General features: G+C 49.2%; 1 protein-coding gene across 2 annotated transcripts in view; it reads right to left on the bottom strand.

Moving 5' to 3' along the window:
• Positions 1-924: 924 nt before the first annotated feature.
• The window catches only part of LOC141273129 (uncharacterized), a 36,710-nt gene continuing 20,839 nt past the window's right edge, over positions 925-16,795 (bottom strand). For both annotated transcript variants that reach the window (XM_073684565.1, XM_073684564.1), the window contains exon 5: positions 925-2,008. In XM_073684565.1, coding sequence (XP_073540666.1) covers positions 1,176-2,008 — 833 coding nt within the window. In that variant the 3' untranslated portion in view covers positions 925-1,175. The remainder of the gene's footprint in view (positions 2,009-16,795) is intronic.

The following is a 16,795-nucleotide window of genomic DNA, read 5'->3' as shown; positions in this document are numbered from 1 at the left end:
GTTCAGTTTTTGTCCCCTTTTTGAATACTGGCACCACATTTGCTATACGCCAGTCCTGTGGTACAGACACTGTTATTATGGAATCTTTAAAGATTAAAAATAATGGTCTATATATGACTTTACTTACACCCGCAAGTACTGCAGGAATTATCTCATCCGGGCCCAGGGATTTGTCAACTTTAGTGATTTTTAGACGCCGCCGTACTTCCTGCTGGGTTAAGCAAGTGACATTTAATGGAGAATTTTTGTTATCACTGATCATGTTTTCTGTCATGCGATTTTCTTGTGTAAATACGGTTGAAAAAAATCATTTAGCATATTGGCTTTTTCCTCATCCACCATTTCACCCAGACTATTTTTAAGGGGGCCAACACTATCATTTTTTAGTTTTTTACTATTTATGTAGTTAAAGAATATTTTGAGGTTATTTTTACTTTCTCTGGCAATGATTCTCTCTGCCTCAATCTTTGCTGCATTGATTTGTTTTTTTTTTTTTTTTACACAATTTATTTAATTTTCTATATTTATTTAATGCCTCATCACTACCTACTTGCTTTAGTTCTCTAAATGCTTTCTTTTTGTCACTTATTGCGCCCCTTACAGCTCTATTTAGCCATAGTGGTTTCCTCCCATTTCTAGCATGTTTATTCCCATAGGGTATATATTGTGCACAGGTCCTATTCAGGATGTTAATAAACGTCTCCCATTTGCTTTGTGTAGCTTTATGTCTCAGGATATCGTCCGAGTTTATTGCATCTCTCAACTGTTGGAAATTAGCCTTCCTGAAGTTTAGTGTCCTTGTAACCCCTTTACTACTATATTCTTGTTCTACTCTTTTTCTTCTCAGTCAAAGTCTCATAGTAAAGTCCACAGATGTGCTACAATACACTAGGACCATATATATTTTACTATTATCCAGGGTAATTAAAAGAAAAAACAGAAAACATTTTTATTAGTATACCAAAAACTTGGTGCAAGCAAGGTAAGTGGCATAGAAATGTTGTAGTTATTAAGGCTTCTGATGTCTGTGAACAGTGCTAGATCCAAAAGTAGCGCTCTCATATTCTACATAGTTTTATCATGTCCATAGTATTGATTGATTTAAAAAAATAAAAAAAAAACACCTATCTGGCACCTGCAGCAAGCCCTCCCCAGTCAATGTAGAAGGATCGTCCTCAGGTTTGGAGTTCCATTTTGATTGGTAGAACAGACGTTCCTTCCTGAATTTGCTTGAGAAGAAGTAGTCTACCTTGCTGATCAAGATCAGGAAAGAGCTGCGAGCATGTGTGCTCCTGTCGATGTTTCTCAAAGCTTGGCTTACTACTGAAACGTTTTCCACAGAATTCGCAGGAGTATATATGTTCTTCCATGTGAATCCTCTGATGAGCGTTAAAATCGTCCTCCTGCATGAAACCTTTGCCACAGATGGAGCACAAAAAAGGTTTTGCTCGGTTGTGAACCATTTCATGCTTACGAAGGCTGTACTTCTTGGAAAAACGTTTACCACATTCTAAGCAAACGTAAGGATTCTTTTTCAAGTTCACTCCAAGATGGTTATCAAGCAGCTGCTGGGTAAAGAAACGTTTTCCACATCTGGAGCAGATAAATGGTTTTTCTCCAGTATGAATCAACTCATGTTTCACCAAAGCTTTCGTGTTTTTGAATGTCATGGTGCACTGAAAACAAGCAAAGCCATTCTCAAACGCATGAAATTTTTGGTGCGAGACCACATCACAAAAACGCTTAAAGCGCCTTTCACACCTGAAACATCTGAATGGTCTCTCTTCTATAACTGGCTTTTGACCAGGTAGCATGACGGCTTGACAAAATGGTCCCGACTCAGAAGATACATACTCCGTAAGGTTCATTGCTCCCCCTGACATTATGTCTTCAGTTTGCTGCATACAGAAGGTTAGAAATTCGTCAATGCTATTCCTCAAACGGTCAGAGAACTTGCGTAAATTGTAACTTTCTTCAATGGAATTTACAACCTTTCCGTCCATTGAATCTGTTGAAAGTAAACAGAAATAAAACAGTCAATTTTCCATTCCTAATCTAAGCACCATGTCATAGAGGAAAATTAAAATCCATAAAGACATCTCCAGGGTGGGAACATCTCACCCTCACACATGGGATTAATTATAGCTGAAATATAGAGAAATACTAATAATAACTGGGGATATGAAAGAGAGAGCTGACACTTCAACCTCATTTGAAGTAGGGAAGTCCTAAAGTGAAAAGGTAATGACTACAGAAGATTTGTTCTGGGAAAAAGACACCACGGCTTAGCTTCCTCTAATCAAAGCACTGTCAGACTTTTTGGAGCCAGTGGTCAAGGATGAATATTGGGGTTTACATTAATATGATATTTACAGGAGATATATTTTCAGTGTTGAAGCGACGGGACACACATAACGCCTTCATTCACATCACCGTAATGCCATTTTAAGCCCTCCATCTTAATATTGGCCTAATCGATGGATCGATCCATGCAATATTTCATCTCTATAGACAAATAAAATCGTAATAAGAAACACGCTGACAATATCTACCACCTGGAACGAAGATATCCTGAAAGTTAGGGATCTCATAAAATTCTAACAGACCTAGCACATCCCACAACCAGTCCCCATATGAGCTCACCAACGGGAATTATGAGGGTGTAACCTTGATCTAATAGAAAGCAGAATTTGGGTGTCTGTTCATTCTGGAAGACATAGTTCACTGTGAGAGTGGTCCATTTTCCCAATCGGGTGCATCCCTCCATAAAGATAAGAGCCATGCCTGCAATATCAGGTTTAGTAATTTTCTTTCATTATTCCTTTTTATGCTATGTAATTGTATATACCGTATTGTTTTCTTCCCATTTTGTATCATCTTTGTATATTTTTTTTAATACACACTGCCTACTTTTCTGGATTAAATATATAAAATTGAATAGTTCTGTTTCTCCTGCTCTGTAACCGCACCCCTGAAGCCATACGCTACCTGTAACGGATGTACAATTAGCCTGTATAAACGATTAGTGTTGGCAGCTAGAAAAAGTGTTTGCCCCCTTCCTGGTTTCTTATTCTTTTGCATGTTTGTCACACTTAAATGTTTCAGGTCACAAAACAAATTTAAATATTAGACAAAGATAACACAAGTAAACACAAAATTAGGTTTAGGGGCAACCACAAACCTACACAGTCCTGTGTGAAAAAGAGATTGCCCCCTAAACCTAATTTTGTGCTTACTTGTGTTATCTTTGTCTAATATTTAAATTTGTTTTGTGACCTGAAACATTTGTTGTGTGACAAACATGCAAAAGTATATACTAAGGGGGCTAATGGTCGCGTAGTCGACGGGAGGTATGTATCACAGAGATGGCTGGTCTCTGTGATGTAACCCGGAGAATTTTCTCTAGTGCACGTAAGCACTAAGAGGTCTAATTGGTGCACCTGGGAGATGGGTTACAGGTTGCTAGGAGAGAATTGGCGGGTCCAGCAACCCACATACCTCACCCCTGGGTGTGGTTACCAGCAGAAAATGCAGCATCAACAGCAGATGACGCAACAGGAGACCACCAAATTGGTTATGCAGCAGCTCCAGCTCCAGCAGCAGGCCCAACAGGACCAGTGCCGACAACAGCAGCAGCAGATCGATTTGCTAGCAGAGGCGATCCGTGGCTCAGCAACAGCTCCGATTACAAGGTCAGTGGGCGATTTTTCCATCCGGAAGGCTGTAAGGGGAGCCCTGCAGAAAATGACCCCGGGGGATGATATAGAGGACTTTCTGACGGTGTTTGAAAGTTTGAAAGGGTAGCCGAGAGAGAGACTTCCGCCAGAGCAGTGGGCAGAGGTACTGGCGCCTTACCTGACGGGGAGCCCGAAAAAGCATACTATGACCTAGCTTTGCAGGATGCTCAGTATGGCAAGCTAAAGACCGAGATTCTGGCGCGCTTGGGGGTGACAATGACTGTCAGGGCACAGCGGTTCCACTGCCGGGCGCATCACCGGGACAAACCTCCTCGCTCCCAAATGTTTGACTTTTTTGCACCTGGATCAAAAATGGCTGTGGTAGAGCGAGTGGCAAAGGACCTATTTGTGAATTCCCTGCCGAGGTCAATACAGGTGTCCATGGTCCAAAGGGGCGGGGGAGGTGGTGCCCAAGGTCCCTATGGGTGATATTATTTGGTGGAAGTGCCACGGCCCAGGTTATATTGCTACCCGTTGTCCCCGGATTCCCGAGCAGATGAACTTCAGCACAGGACGCCGCTGCTTGTATTATGCGTATCTGGCGAGGGGCCATAAGAGTGTCCAGTGAAAGTGAACGGGCAGCAGATAACGGAGCTGCTAGACTCCAGGGAGTCTGGTGACCCTTGTGAGGGCCACCCTTCCTCTCAAACTGATCCCAGGAAAAAAAGTCGGCGTGCGGTGCATTCATGGCGATGCTAAGGACTATACGATGACCAGAGTGGACATTGAAACAGCCCACGGTACCTAGTCCCACGAGGTCGGCGTCGTTCAGGACTTGTTGCACCCTATCATTATAGGCCAAGACTTTTGTTTATTTTGGGATCTGTGGGGGAAGGGTTCAGGGTTCGCTGGCACAGTTGAGAAGCCAGGTAACCCTGAAGAGGTATCACCACGCCCAGAATCAGACTGGTTTCCCTTTTGTGTTCTTGCGGGGGATGAGGAGGTAGTGTCCCCTAAGCCTGACCTTCCAGAGTTAGGGGTGGCCAGTGAAAATTTTGGCTCTGCACAACATTGGGACCTAACTCTGAAAGAAGCCTTTAATAATGTCGCTGTCATAAATGTGGTTGCACAGGAGCCGGGGGCTGACACAAGGTTTCCCTATTTTATGATGAGTGGGGAGTTGTTGTACCGGGTCACGAAAGTAAGGGAGGAGGAGGTGGAGCAGTTAATAGTGCCGGGGCCCTATAGACGGAAGGTGTTGGACATGGCCCATTCACATGTCTTGGGGTGGGGACATCTGGGAGTGGAAAAAATGAAGAAACGGATCGTGCAAAGATTCTATTGGCCAGGGTGTCACAGGGAAATATTAAAGTATTGCAGTGTCAGTCAACCGCCCCACCTCTCACTTTCGAAGTCCTCTCGTGCCATTGCCCATTACTGAAGTGCCGTTTGAGAGAATTGCCATGGACCTGGTCGGGGGCGTCTATATAGATGGGTCATTCTGGACTATGCCACACGTTATCCTGAAGCGATTCCACTGAGAAACTCCTCCGCAAAGAGTATCGCCCGCGAGTTGGTTCACGTTTTTTCTCAAAACAGGCTTACCAAAGGAGATCCTGATTGACCAGGGAACTCCCTTTATGAGTAAGGTGATGAGAGAGCTAGGCAAAGTCCTGCAAATTTCCCAACTGAGGACTTCAGTATACCATCCTCAGACAGATGGCCTTGTGGAGAGGTTTAACAAGACTCTGAAGAGTAAGCTCAGGAAGGCCATAGAAAAAAAGGAAGGTAAAGACTGGTACTGCCTGCTACCGTATTTATTGTTCTCCATCCAAGAGCTTCCCCAGGCTTCTACGGGGTTCTCGCCATTCAAACTCCTGTATGGCCATTTCTGGGGTTTCCTGGATGTCACAAAGGAAACGTGGGAAGCCGAGGTAAGGCCCCACAGGAAAGTCATCGAGCAAGTGGATCTGATGCAGGAGAGGATTGCGAAGGTGATGCCCATCGTAAAGGAACATCTCCTCCACGCACAAGAAGCTCAGGCCAGGGTCTACAACCGGTCAGCCAGGATGAGGCAATTCAATCCAGGAGACAGAGTTCTCGTACTAATACCTACGGTGGAGAGTAAGTTCTTGGCCAAATGGCAAGAGCCGTATGAAGTGGTGGAAAAAGTTGGTGAAGTGAACTACAAGGTTCATCAACCAGGACGACGTAAGCCGTATCAGATATAGCACGTCAACCTCATCAAGCCCTGGCAAGACAAAGAGGCTGTGGAGGCTCCATGCTTGCTGAGCAAGCCAGAAGGTGACGTTGTAGGAGTCGCAATAGCGGAAACGCTAATAAAGGCCCAGAAACAGTAGTGTCGAGAGTTGTTACAGAAGAACAGGGATCTGTTTTCGGAACTGCTGGGCTGCACAGAGGTCATAGAACACAAGGTTCTGATGGAGCCACATGTGTGGGTGAACTTGATGCCCTATCTGATACCTGAGACCCTACGACAGTTGATCTCGAAACAGGTGGCTCGTATGCTGAAGCTCGGGGTCATTGAGGAATCCAAGAGTGAGTGGTCGAGCCCGATTGTCCTGGTCCCAAAGCCCGATGGGGAATGCAGGTTCTCCAACGACTACCAGAAGTTGAATGAGGTCTCCAAGTTCGATGCAGATCCGATGCCACGCGTCGATGAGCTGATCGAGCGACTTGGGCCAGTAAGGTACATAACCACCTTGGATTTGACAAAGGGATATTGGAAGATCCCCATGGCACAGGGAGTCAAAGAGAAGACTGCGTTTTCTACACTGGACGGATGCTTCCAGCATGTCCGAATGCAGTTTGGACTGCAGGGGGCCCCTGCCACCTTCCAGAGAGCTATGGATCGAATCTTTGATCCCCATAAGCGATACGCCGCAGCATACCTTGACAATATTTTTATCTTCAGCCCGGACAGGGAGAGTCATCTGGAAAAGGTTCAGGAGGTGTTTGGTGCTCTAAGGCAGGCAGGGTTTTCAATAAACCCAAAGAAATGTGCCAGGGGGAAAGAAGCCAAATACCTGGATTATGTAGTTGGTAGAGGCAAGATCAAACCCCAAATTAGTAAAGTGAAGGCAATCCAACCCTGGCAGAGAACGCTGTCAAAAAAGCAGGTTACAGCCTTCCTGGGGATCTGTGGATACTACAGGAGGTTCATCCCAAACTTCGCTATGATGGCCGCACCCCTGACTGACCTCCTTAAAGGGGACGAAATTGGCTATCGCCAAGAGTACTGCAGAGGCGGAGTCGGCCTTTCAAGAAATGAAGGTGGCGCTGTATAAGCAACCGGTCCTGGTGGCCCCCGACTTTAAGGACGAGTTTATACTCTAAACGGAAGCCTCAGATGTCGGTTTGGGAACAGTCCTTTCCTAGGAGATACACAGGGAGGAGCACCCTGTCTTCTACCCGAGTAGAAAGCTGTCCTCCTGCGAAATAAAATTATTTGGTCATAGAGAAAGAGTGCTTAGCCATAAAGTGGGCGGTGGACACGTTATGGTACTAACTCTTAGGTCGTAAATTTAGACTAGTATCCGACCATGCCCCACTCAGATGGATGAGAGAAACAAAGGGAAAGAATGCCAGGGTAGCTCGCTGGTTTTTTGCCTTGCAGGATTTTAACTTCCATGTAGAACATAGAGCAGGGAAGCTACATGGTAATGCCGATGCCCTCTTGAGAATCCCCTGTCTGGCAGTAGAAGGTGCCAAGCCCCACGGCTTTAGGCAGAGGGGGGAGGTATGTAAGGTGGCTAAAGATCGCGTAGTCGACGGGAGGTATGTATCACAGAGATGGCTGGTCTCTGTGATGTAACCCGGAGTATTTTCTCTAGAGCACTAATGCACTAAGAGGTCTAATTGGTGCACCTGGGAGACGGGTTACAGGTTACTAGGAGACAATGGGAGGTTCCAACAACCCACATACCTCACCTCTGGGTGTGGTTACCAGCCTATATAATGGAGGCTGTTGGTTGGTACGTGGGCTGTGTTTGGAGGGAGAAGGCATCCTGTGTGTTGTCACCAGACTGAGCTGTGTGCTGGACGCTTACCAGCCTGTGTGCCCACAAGCCTGCTTTACCAGAGACTTTGCTAAAAGGATTGTTTTACTTTTGCCTTTGCCTGGACTAAAGGCTGTTTGTTTGCATTTTTCTTTTCACGGTTTATGAAGCCAATAAACCGCTATGGACATACAGTATGTAACGGGTCTGGGAGGCGGAACCTCTGAGCAACTTATACAAGGGGGCGGTCCTTGTAAGGAAGCGGGTGGCGACCAGGGAAGACAGGCAGGCAGTCACAGCAGGTGACCGGGACAGTCTCTGGGTAAACGGGCAGGAGGTCACGGCAAGTGACCGGTACAGTCTCTGGGTAAACGGGCAGGAGGTCACGGCAAGTGACCGGGACAGTCTCTGGGTAAACGGGCAGGTACGACCTGTGACGGCTGAGCCTCCAGGTAGGCTAGCAGGCAGATGGCAGATGAGTGCTCCCAGGTGAGCAGGCGAGAGTCTCTGGATAAGCAGGTGGTCACAGCATGTGACGGCGGAGCCTCCAGGAAGGCTAACAGGCAGGTAGCAGATGAGCGCTCCCAGGTGAGCGGGCAAGAGTCTCTGGACTGGCAGGTGGTCACAGCACGTGACGGCGGAGCCTCCAGGTAGGCTAACAGACAGGTAGCAGGTGAGCGCTCCCAGGTGAGCGGGCAAGCTGGTCCATAGACAGACTGACAGGTGTCGGAAGGCAGACCGTCGGACCTCAGGCTAGCAAGCAGGAAAGCGGATGACAGGCAGGAATCAGGCAGCAAACTGGCAGGAGACTGGCAGGTAACTGGCAGGAGACTGGCAGGTAACTGGCAGGAGACTGGCAGGAGACTGGCAGGAGACTGGCAGGAGACTGGCAGGAGACTGGCAGGAGACTGGCAGGTAACTGGCAGGAGACTGGCAGGTAACTGGCAGGTAACTGGCAACGGGACCTGAGGGCTGAAGCAGAGTAGTGAACAGTGCAACAACATTGCTCGGGCACCTCCATTTTGGAGGAGGTGCCTTATATATGGAGGGATCCTCCGGCCATTGGCCAGGGACTCCTTAGGGCGACGCGCGCGGCCCCTTTAAGAGAGGGGGAGCGCGCGCACGTCCTAAGCACAGTGACCGGGGGAGAGCGGGCGCTGCAAGCAGAGCGGGAGGAAGCCGCCGGGCACGGAGCAGAGAGGTGAGGGGAACAGAATCCCTGCCTAGCAGGAGGCAGGGATCCCGACGCTACAGTAACCCCCCCTTTAGGCCCCCCCTTTTTTAGGCCAGACAGAAATTTAGCAAGGATGAGAGGGGCATGGATGTTCTCCCGGGGCTCCCATGTTCTCTCCTCAGGACCAAACCCCTTCCAATCCACTAGAAAAAAAGGTCTTTCCTCTTACCCTTTTGGTGGCCAGAATGTTCTCTACCTCAAACTCGTCTTCAGCAGAAACCGGAGCAGGAGGCGTACCTGTAGACTTGGAAAAGGAGTTAAGTACCACGGGTTTGAGAAGAGCTACATGGAAGGAGTTAGGGATCCGTAAGTTGGCCGGGAGTTTCAATTTATAGGCCACCGGGTTGATCTGTTTGATAACCTCCAGTGGGCCGATGAACCGAGGCCCTAACTTATAGGAAGGAATCTTGAGCCGGACATATTTGGATGAGAGCCAGACTTTTATCTCCGGGACGAAATTGTGGGGAATCCAGGCGTTTTTTGTCGGCGTGTCTCTTCATCCGCTCGGACGACTGAAGGAGTGCGGATCGGGTACTCTCCCAAATGGAGGAAAATTTGCTAACGAGAGATTCCGCGGCCGGGTTGTCCACAGAGGTGGAGACAGGAAAAGGGATCCGAGGATGCTGACCGAAGACTACAAAAAACGGGGATTTAGAAGAAGATTCGCTCTCGTAATTGTTGTAAGAGAACTCGGCCCATGGTAGGAGATCCACCCAGTCTGAATGGTGGGCATTAACGAAGTGCCGGAGGTAACTGGTCAAATTCTGATTGATCCGCTCCACTTGACCATTGGACTGTGGGTGGTAAGCGGAGAAGTCCAGGGTGACGTCGAGCAGTGAAGCGTGAGGTGAACTGAACCCCACGATCCGACACGATGTGGAGAGGCAGACCATGGAGACGGAAGATGTGGCGGATAAAGTCTTTAGCTAGCTCGGGAGCAGACGGGAGGCCTGGCAGGGGAATAAAATGAGCCATTTTGGAAAAGCGGTCAGCGACCACCCAAATGACCGTACAACCGGCAGAGACGGGGAGATCTGTTATGAAGTCCATAGCTATATGTTGCCACGGGGCAGCAGGCACAGGCAGAGGAAGAAGGCGGCTGGCAGGCAGGTGTCTCGGAACTTTGTTGCGGGCGCAGGACACACAGGCAGAAACAAAGTCAATTACATCCTTGTGCAGGGTAGGCCACCAGTAGTGCCGGGTAATAAGCTGGAGGGTCTTTTTCTGACCGGCGTGCCCAGCTAGCTTAGACGAGTGACCCCAGTGTAGAATCTTCTCCCGATCGGACTCTGTTACGAACGTCTTACCGGGAGGGAGACGATTTAGGCCCACGGGGGCTACCTGCATTACTCTGGCGGGATCGATGATGTGTTTAGGCTCCTCCTCAAGATCAGACACCAGAAAGGATCGGGACAGGGCGTCAGCTTTGATGTTCTTGTCAGCCGGACGAAAATGAAGAATGAAATCAAAGCGGGCAAAAAACAAAGACCACCGGGCTTGGCGCGGGTTAAGTCTCTGGGCGCTCTGGAGATATGCCAAGTTCTTGTGGTCAGTGTAAATTATTACCGGGTGGAGAGCCCCCTCGAGCAGGTAACGCCACTCCTCCAGTGCCATCTTAATGGCCAACAATTCTCGGTCTCCTATAGAATAATTGCGCTCAGAAGAGGAGAAAAGTTTGGAGAAAAAGCCGCAGGTTACCTTTCTTCCGGAAGAAGATTTTTGGGTAAGTACCGCCCCAGCTCCGGAGGAGGAGGCGTCAACTTCTAGGAAGAATTGTTTGTTGCCGTCCGGACGATGCAGCACCGAGGCGGAGAGGAAGGCCTGTTTTAAGGAAAGAAATGCCTCCTCTGCTTCGGGCGGCCATTCTCTGGGGTTCGTACCTTTACGGGTGAGAGCAGAGATAGGGGCGGTCCGGGAAGAGAAGTGCGGAATGAACAGGCGGTAATAGTTGGCGAAGCCCAGGAACCGCTGAATAGCCTTCAACCCCTCTGGTCGGGCCCACTTCTGGATGGCAGACAGTTTCTCAGGATCCATTTGTAGACCTGTCTGAGAGATTATGTAGCCCAGAAATGGAAGAGAGGTCTGCTCAAAGATGCACTTCTCATATTTAGCGTAGAGGAGGTTCTGCCTGAGCCTGAGCAGGACCTGACGAACGTCCATCCAGTGAGTAGGAAGATCCGGAGAGAAGACCAAGATATCGTCCAGGTACACCACCACGCAGGAGTAGAGAAGATCACGGAAGATGTCATTGACCAACTCTTGAAAGACGGCAGGAGCGTTACAGAGACCGAAGGGCATCACAAGGTACTCATAGTGGCCGTCCCGGGTATTGAATGCCGTCTTCCACTCATCCCCCTGACTGATACGGACCAGGTTATATGCCCCACGGAGATCCATTTTGGTGAAGATTCTAGCCCCCCTCAGACGGTCAAATAACTCAGGAATAAGCGGAAGGGGGTATTTATTCTTCACAGTAATCTGGTTTAGGCCTCTATAGTCTATACATGGATGGAGTGAGCCGTCCTTCTTTTTGACAAAGAAGAAGCCTGCTCCCGCCGGGGAGGTAGATTTCCGGATAAATCCCCGGGCCAGGTTCTCCTCAATATATTCAGACATGGACCGGGTTTCAGCAGCGGACAAAGGGTAGATTCGCCCACGGGGAGGAGTAGAGCCGGGCATCAGGTCGATTGGGCAGTCGTATGGTCTATGAGGAGGTAAAGTCTCTGCCTCTTTTTTGTTGAAGACATCCGCATAAGACCAATAGGGAACCGGAAGACCGGGCAGATTGGCTGGGGTAGGAGAAGGACGGGCAGGACGAACGGGAACTAGACAAGTCTTATGGCAGTCCTGTCCCCAGCGAAGGACCTCACCGGTCTGCCAGTCAAGCACGGGTGCATGTTTCTGGAGCCAAGGCAGGCCAAGCAATAGTGCGTGAGAGAGTCCAGGCAGAACATGAAAGGAGATGCTCTCAGAATGCAGCATTCCCACCTCCAGAGTTATGGATTCGGTGATGAGTTGGATGGGATGTGGTAAGAGACCCCCATCCACGGCGGCGACAGATAAAGGTACGGCCAGAGGTTTGGTGGGAATGTGGTATTTTTCTACCAGGGATTGAGAGATGAGATTTCCAGCAGCTCCAGAGTCAAGTTGAGCCAGTTCAAAATAGCGGTTCTCTCCGCAGAAGATAGAAACAGACAGCATCAGGGATGGAGAGGGTTTACTTTTGTCTAGGGCGACCTCTCTGAGCGATCCTAGACACAGGCGTTTCCCGACGTCTCAGGGCAGGAACGGATCCGGTGCTCCTTACTGCCACAGTAGAAACAGCTCCCCTCGGCACGACGTAAGTCTTGACGGGTCTTGACCATCTTGGTCTGGTCGACCTGCATAGGCTCAGGTGAGTGTGCCTGGGGAGTAACAGGTCTCTGGAAGGTAGGGACTAGACGTGGAATCCTCCTGTCACGGGTGACCTCCCTAGCGCGCTCCTGGAACCGGATGTCAATCCGGGTGGCAAGTGTAATCAAGTCGTCGAGAGTGGTAGGAATGTCCCGACCGGCGAGTTCATCTTTAATAAGGCCGGACAGACCCTCCCAGAAGACGGACACCATGGCGTCGTTATCCCAGGCCAGCTCCGAAGCAAGGGTACGGAACCGTATGGCATATTGGCCCACGGTGAGACTCCCTTGACGGAGGCGTAGCAGAGATGAGACGGATGAGGTCTTCTGTCCGGGTTCGTCGAAGACCTTCCGGAAAGCCGTGAGAAAGGCTGGCAGGTCGGACACCAGAGGGTCTCCTCTCTCCCATAGAGGATTTAGCCAAGCCAGTGCCTCTCCCGTGAGATGGGACATGATGAAGGCTACTTTGGCCCGGTCGGAATTAAACTGGTGGGACTGGTGTTCAAAGTGCAGGGTGCACTGGTTAATGAAGCCCCGAGCTTGAGCGGAGTCGCCTCCGAAGCGAGGAGGTGCAGAAAGCCGGATTCCAGAGCAGGATACTATGGTATGGGTGGGCAGCGGAGCAGCAGCGCTGCGAGACATGACACTAGCGGTGGGGCAGTCAAAGTGTCCAGGCGAATATTGACATTCTGCAGGTGACCCAGGATGGACTCCTGTTGGGACCTCTGTCGGGACAGTTCATGACAAAGGTCCGAGAGCGAGGGAGCTTGGGTGCCACCGGGTTCCATGGCCCGAGCAAACTGTAACGGGCCTGGGAGGCGGAACCTCTGAGCAACTTATACAAGGGGGCGGTCCTTGTAAGGAAGCGGGTGGCGACCAGGGAAGACAGGCAGGCAGTCACATCAGGTGACCGGGACAGTCTCTGGGTAAACGGGCAGAAGGTCACGGCAAGTGACCGGGACAGTCTCTGGGTAAACGGGCAGGAGGTCACAGCAAGTGACCGGGACAGTCTCTGGGTAAACGGGCAGGTACAACCTGTGACGGCTGAGCCTCCAGGTAGGCTAGCAGGCAGGTAGCAGATGAGCGCTCCCAGGTGAGCGGGCAAGAGTCTCTGGACTGGCAGGTGGTCATGGCACGTGACGGCGGAGCCTCCAGGTAGGCTAACAGGCAGGTAGCAGATGAGCGCTCCCAGGTGAGCGGGCAAGAGTCTCTGGACTGGCAGGTGGTCACAGCACGTGACGGCGGAGCCTCCAGGTAGGCTAACAGACAGGTAGCAGGTGAGCGCTCCCAGGTGAGCAGGCAAGCTGGTCCATAGACAGACTGACAGGTGTCGGAAGGCAGACCGTCGGACCTCAGGCTAGCAAGCAGGAAAGCGGATGACAGGCAGGAATCAGGCAGCAAACTGGCAGGTAACTGGCAGGAGACTGGCAGGTAACTGGCAGGAGACTGGCAGGTAACTGGCAGGAGACTGGCAGGTAACTGGCAGGAGACTGGCAGGAGACTGGCAGGAGACTGGCAGGAGACTGGCAGGTAACTGGCAGGTAACTGGCAGGTAACTGGCAACGGGACCTGAGGGCTGAAGCAGAGTAGTGAACAGTGCAACAACATTGCTCGGGCACCTCCATTTTGGAGGAGGTGCCTTATATATGGAGGGATCCTCCGGCCATTGGCCGGGGACTCCTTAGGGCGACGCGCGCGGCCCCTTTAAGAGAGGGGGAGCGCGCGTGCGCCCTAAGCACAGTGACCGGGGGAGAGCGGGCGCTGCAAGCAGAGCGGGAGGAAGCCGCGGGGCACGGAGCAGAGAGGTGAGGGGAACAGCGTCCCTGCCTAGCAGGAGGCAGGGACGCCGACGCTACACAGTACAGACCAAAAGTTTGGACACACCTTCTCATTTAAAGATTTTTCTGTATTTTCGTGACTATGAAAATTGTACATTCACACTGAAGGCATCAAAACTATGAATTAACACATGTGGAATTATATAGCTCACAAAAAAGTGTGAAACAACTGAAAATATGTCTTATATTCTAGGTTCTTCAAAGTAGCCACCTTTTGCTTTGATGACTGCTTTGCACACTCTTTGCATTCTCTTCATGAGCTTCAAGAGGTAGTCACCGGAAATGGTCTTCCAACAAGCTTGAAGGAGTTCCCAGAGATGCTTAGCACTTGTTGGCCCTTTTCCTTCACTCTGCGGTCCAGCTCACCCCAAACCATCTCGATTGGGTTCAGGTCTGGTGACTGTGGAGGCCAGGTCATCTGGCGTAGCACCCCATCACTCTCCTTCTTGGTAAAATAGCCCTTACACAGCCTGTAGGTGTGTTTGGGGTCATTGTCCTGTTGAAAAATAAATGATGGTCCAACTAAGAGCAAACCGGATGGAATAGCATGCCGCTGCAAGATGCTGTGGTAGCCATGCTGGTTCAGTATGCCTTCAATTTTGAATAAATCCCCAACAGTGTCACCAGCAAAGCACCCCCACACCATCACACCTCCTCCTCCATGCTTCACAGTGGGAACCAGGCATGTAGAGTCCATCCGTTCACCTTTTCTGCATCGCACAAAGACACGGTGGTTGGAACCAAAGATCTCAAATTTGGACTCATCAGACCAAAGCACAGATTTCCACTGGTCTAATGTCCATTCCTGGTGTTCTTTAGCCCAAACAAGTCTCTTCTGCTTGTTGCCTGTCCTTAGCAGTGGTTTCCTAGCAGCTATTTTACCATGAAGGCCTGCTGCACAAAGTCTCCTCTTAACAGTTGTTGAAGAGACTGCTGCTAGAACGGTGTGGCATTGACCTGGTCTCTAATCTAAGCTGCTGTTAACCTGCGATTTATGAGGCTGGTGACTCGGATAAACTTATCCTCAGAAGCAGAGGTGACTCTTGGTATTCCTTTCCTGGGGCGGTTCTCTTGTGAGCCAGTTTCTTTGTAGCGCTTGACGGTTTTTGCAACTGCACTTGGGGACACTTTCAAAGTTTTCCCAATTTTTCGGACTGACTGACCTTCATTTCTTAAAGTAATGATGGCCACTCGTTTTTCTTTACTTAGTTGCTTTTTTCTTGCCATAATACAAATTCTAACAGTCTATTCAGTAGGACTATCAGCTGTGTTTCCACCAGACTTCTGCACAACACAACTGATGGTCCCAACCCCATTTATAAGGCAAGAAATCCCACCTGACAGGGCACACCTGTGAAGTTAAAACCATTTCAAGTGACTACCACTTGAAGCTCATCAAGAGAACGCCAAGAGTGTGCAAAGCAATCATCAAAGCAAACGGTGGCTACTTTGAAGAACCTAGAATATAAGAAATATTTTCAGTTGTTTCACACTTTTTTGTTAAGTATATAATTCCACATGTGTTAATTCATAGTTTTGATGCCTTCAGTGTGAATGTACAATTTTCATAGTCATGAAAATATAGAAAAATCTTTAAATGAGAAGAAGGTGTGTCCAAACTTTTGGTCTGTACTGTATATATACACACAAGCTATGGACGGACTCGCCCGTTCCCCAGACCTGAATCCGATTGAGCACATCTGGGACATCATGTGATCCATCCACCAACGTGGATGTGTTATTTGAGTGTTCCCTTTATTTGTTTGAGCAGTGTATATAAACCCTATATATAAACTAAAAATGTATATATGACTTCCAGCACGCTGTCTGCCGCATGCAGTGTGGAGCTTTTTCGGGAGGACGCTTCTGCACCGACCTCTGCAGTGGGATCATCGCGGTGATGGAATCGCCAGGCAGCGGGATGCCCTAGGAACAGATAAGGTATCTAAGCTTTTATTACTTACCCTATCCCCAGTGGAGGTGACATCTGCAGCATTCATTAGCTACTGGGCGGTAACCCCTAAGCCATCACTTAAGGAAGTCACAGTGGTCGGTGGCTCCAACTAATCAGGCAGGTTCTAGCTAGTGCAAGCGCGGTAGCACCATTGCAGTTTTCTTATTCCTTTTAGGACAGGTTTAGAGCAGTGTAGAGGCAGTGTGTGTTTTTATATACGGTAAAATTACAGTTTGCATTAGAGTAGGCAGGCAAAGTGTACTAATTCACTGAACATCATTCTTTAATGTGCAAGATCCCAAGTCTACGCTTTACCAAAGACATACCGATAGGACAGAAGAGCGTAGGAGAGAGGTATTCTCAGAAAACTGATGAAAAGGTTAAAGCATCAATAACTCAATGCTTCAGACTTCATTCACTAGAGGTGGTCTTTCTAAGTAACTGCATCAATCATCAGGGGCTCTTTGCACCACTCTCTCTTTCCCTCATGGAGCAGCACGGTGGCTCAGTGGTTATCATTGTTGCTTTGCAGCGTTGGGGTCCTGGGTTCAAATCCCACCAAGGACAACATCTGCAAGGAGAATGTATGTTCTCCCCGTGTTTGTGTTGGTTTCCTCCGGGTTCTCCGGTTTCCTTCACCACCCCAAAGACATACTGATAGGGAATGTAGACTGTGAGCCC

Source organism: Phyllobates terribilis, unplaced genomic scaffold (assembly GCF_046119375.1).
Source record: "Phyllobates terribilis strain yellow unplaced genomic scaffold, ASM4611937v1 Scaffold_5__5_contigs__length_657084704, whole genome shotgun sequence".
Taxonomy (NCBI): domain Eukaryota; kingdom Metazoa; phylum Chordata; class Amphibia; order Anura; family Dendrobatidae; genus Phyllobates; species Phyllobates terribilis.
This window is presented reverse-complemented; position numbering and strand designations above follow the sequence as displayed.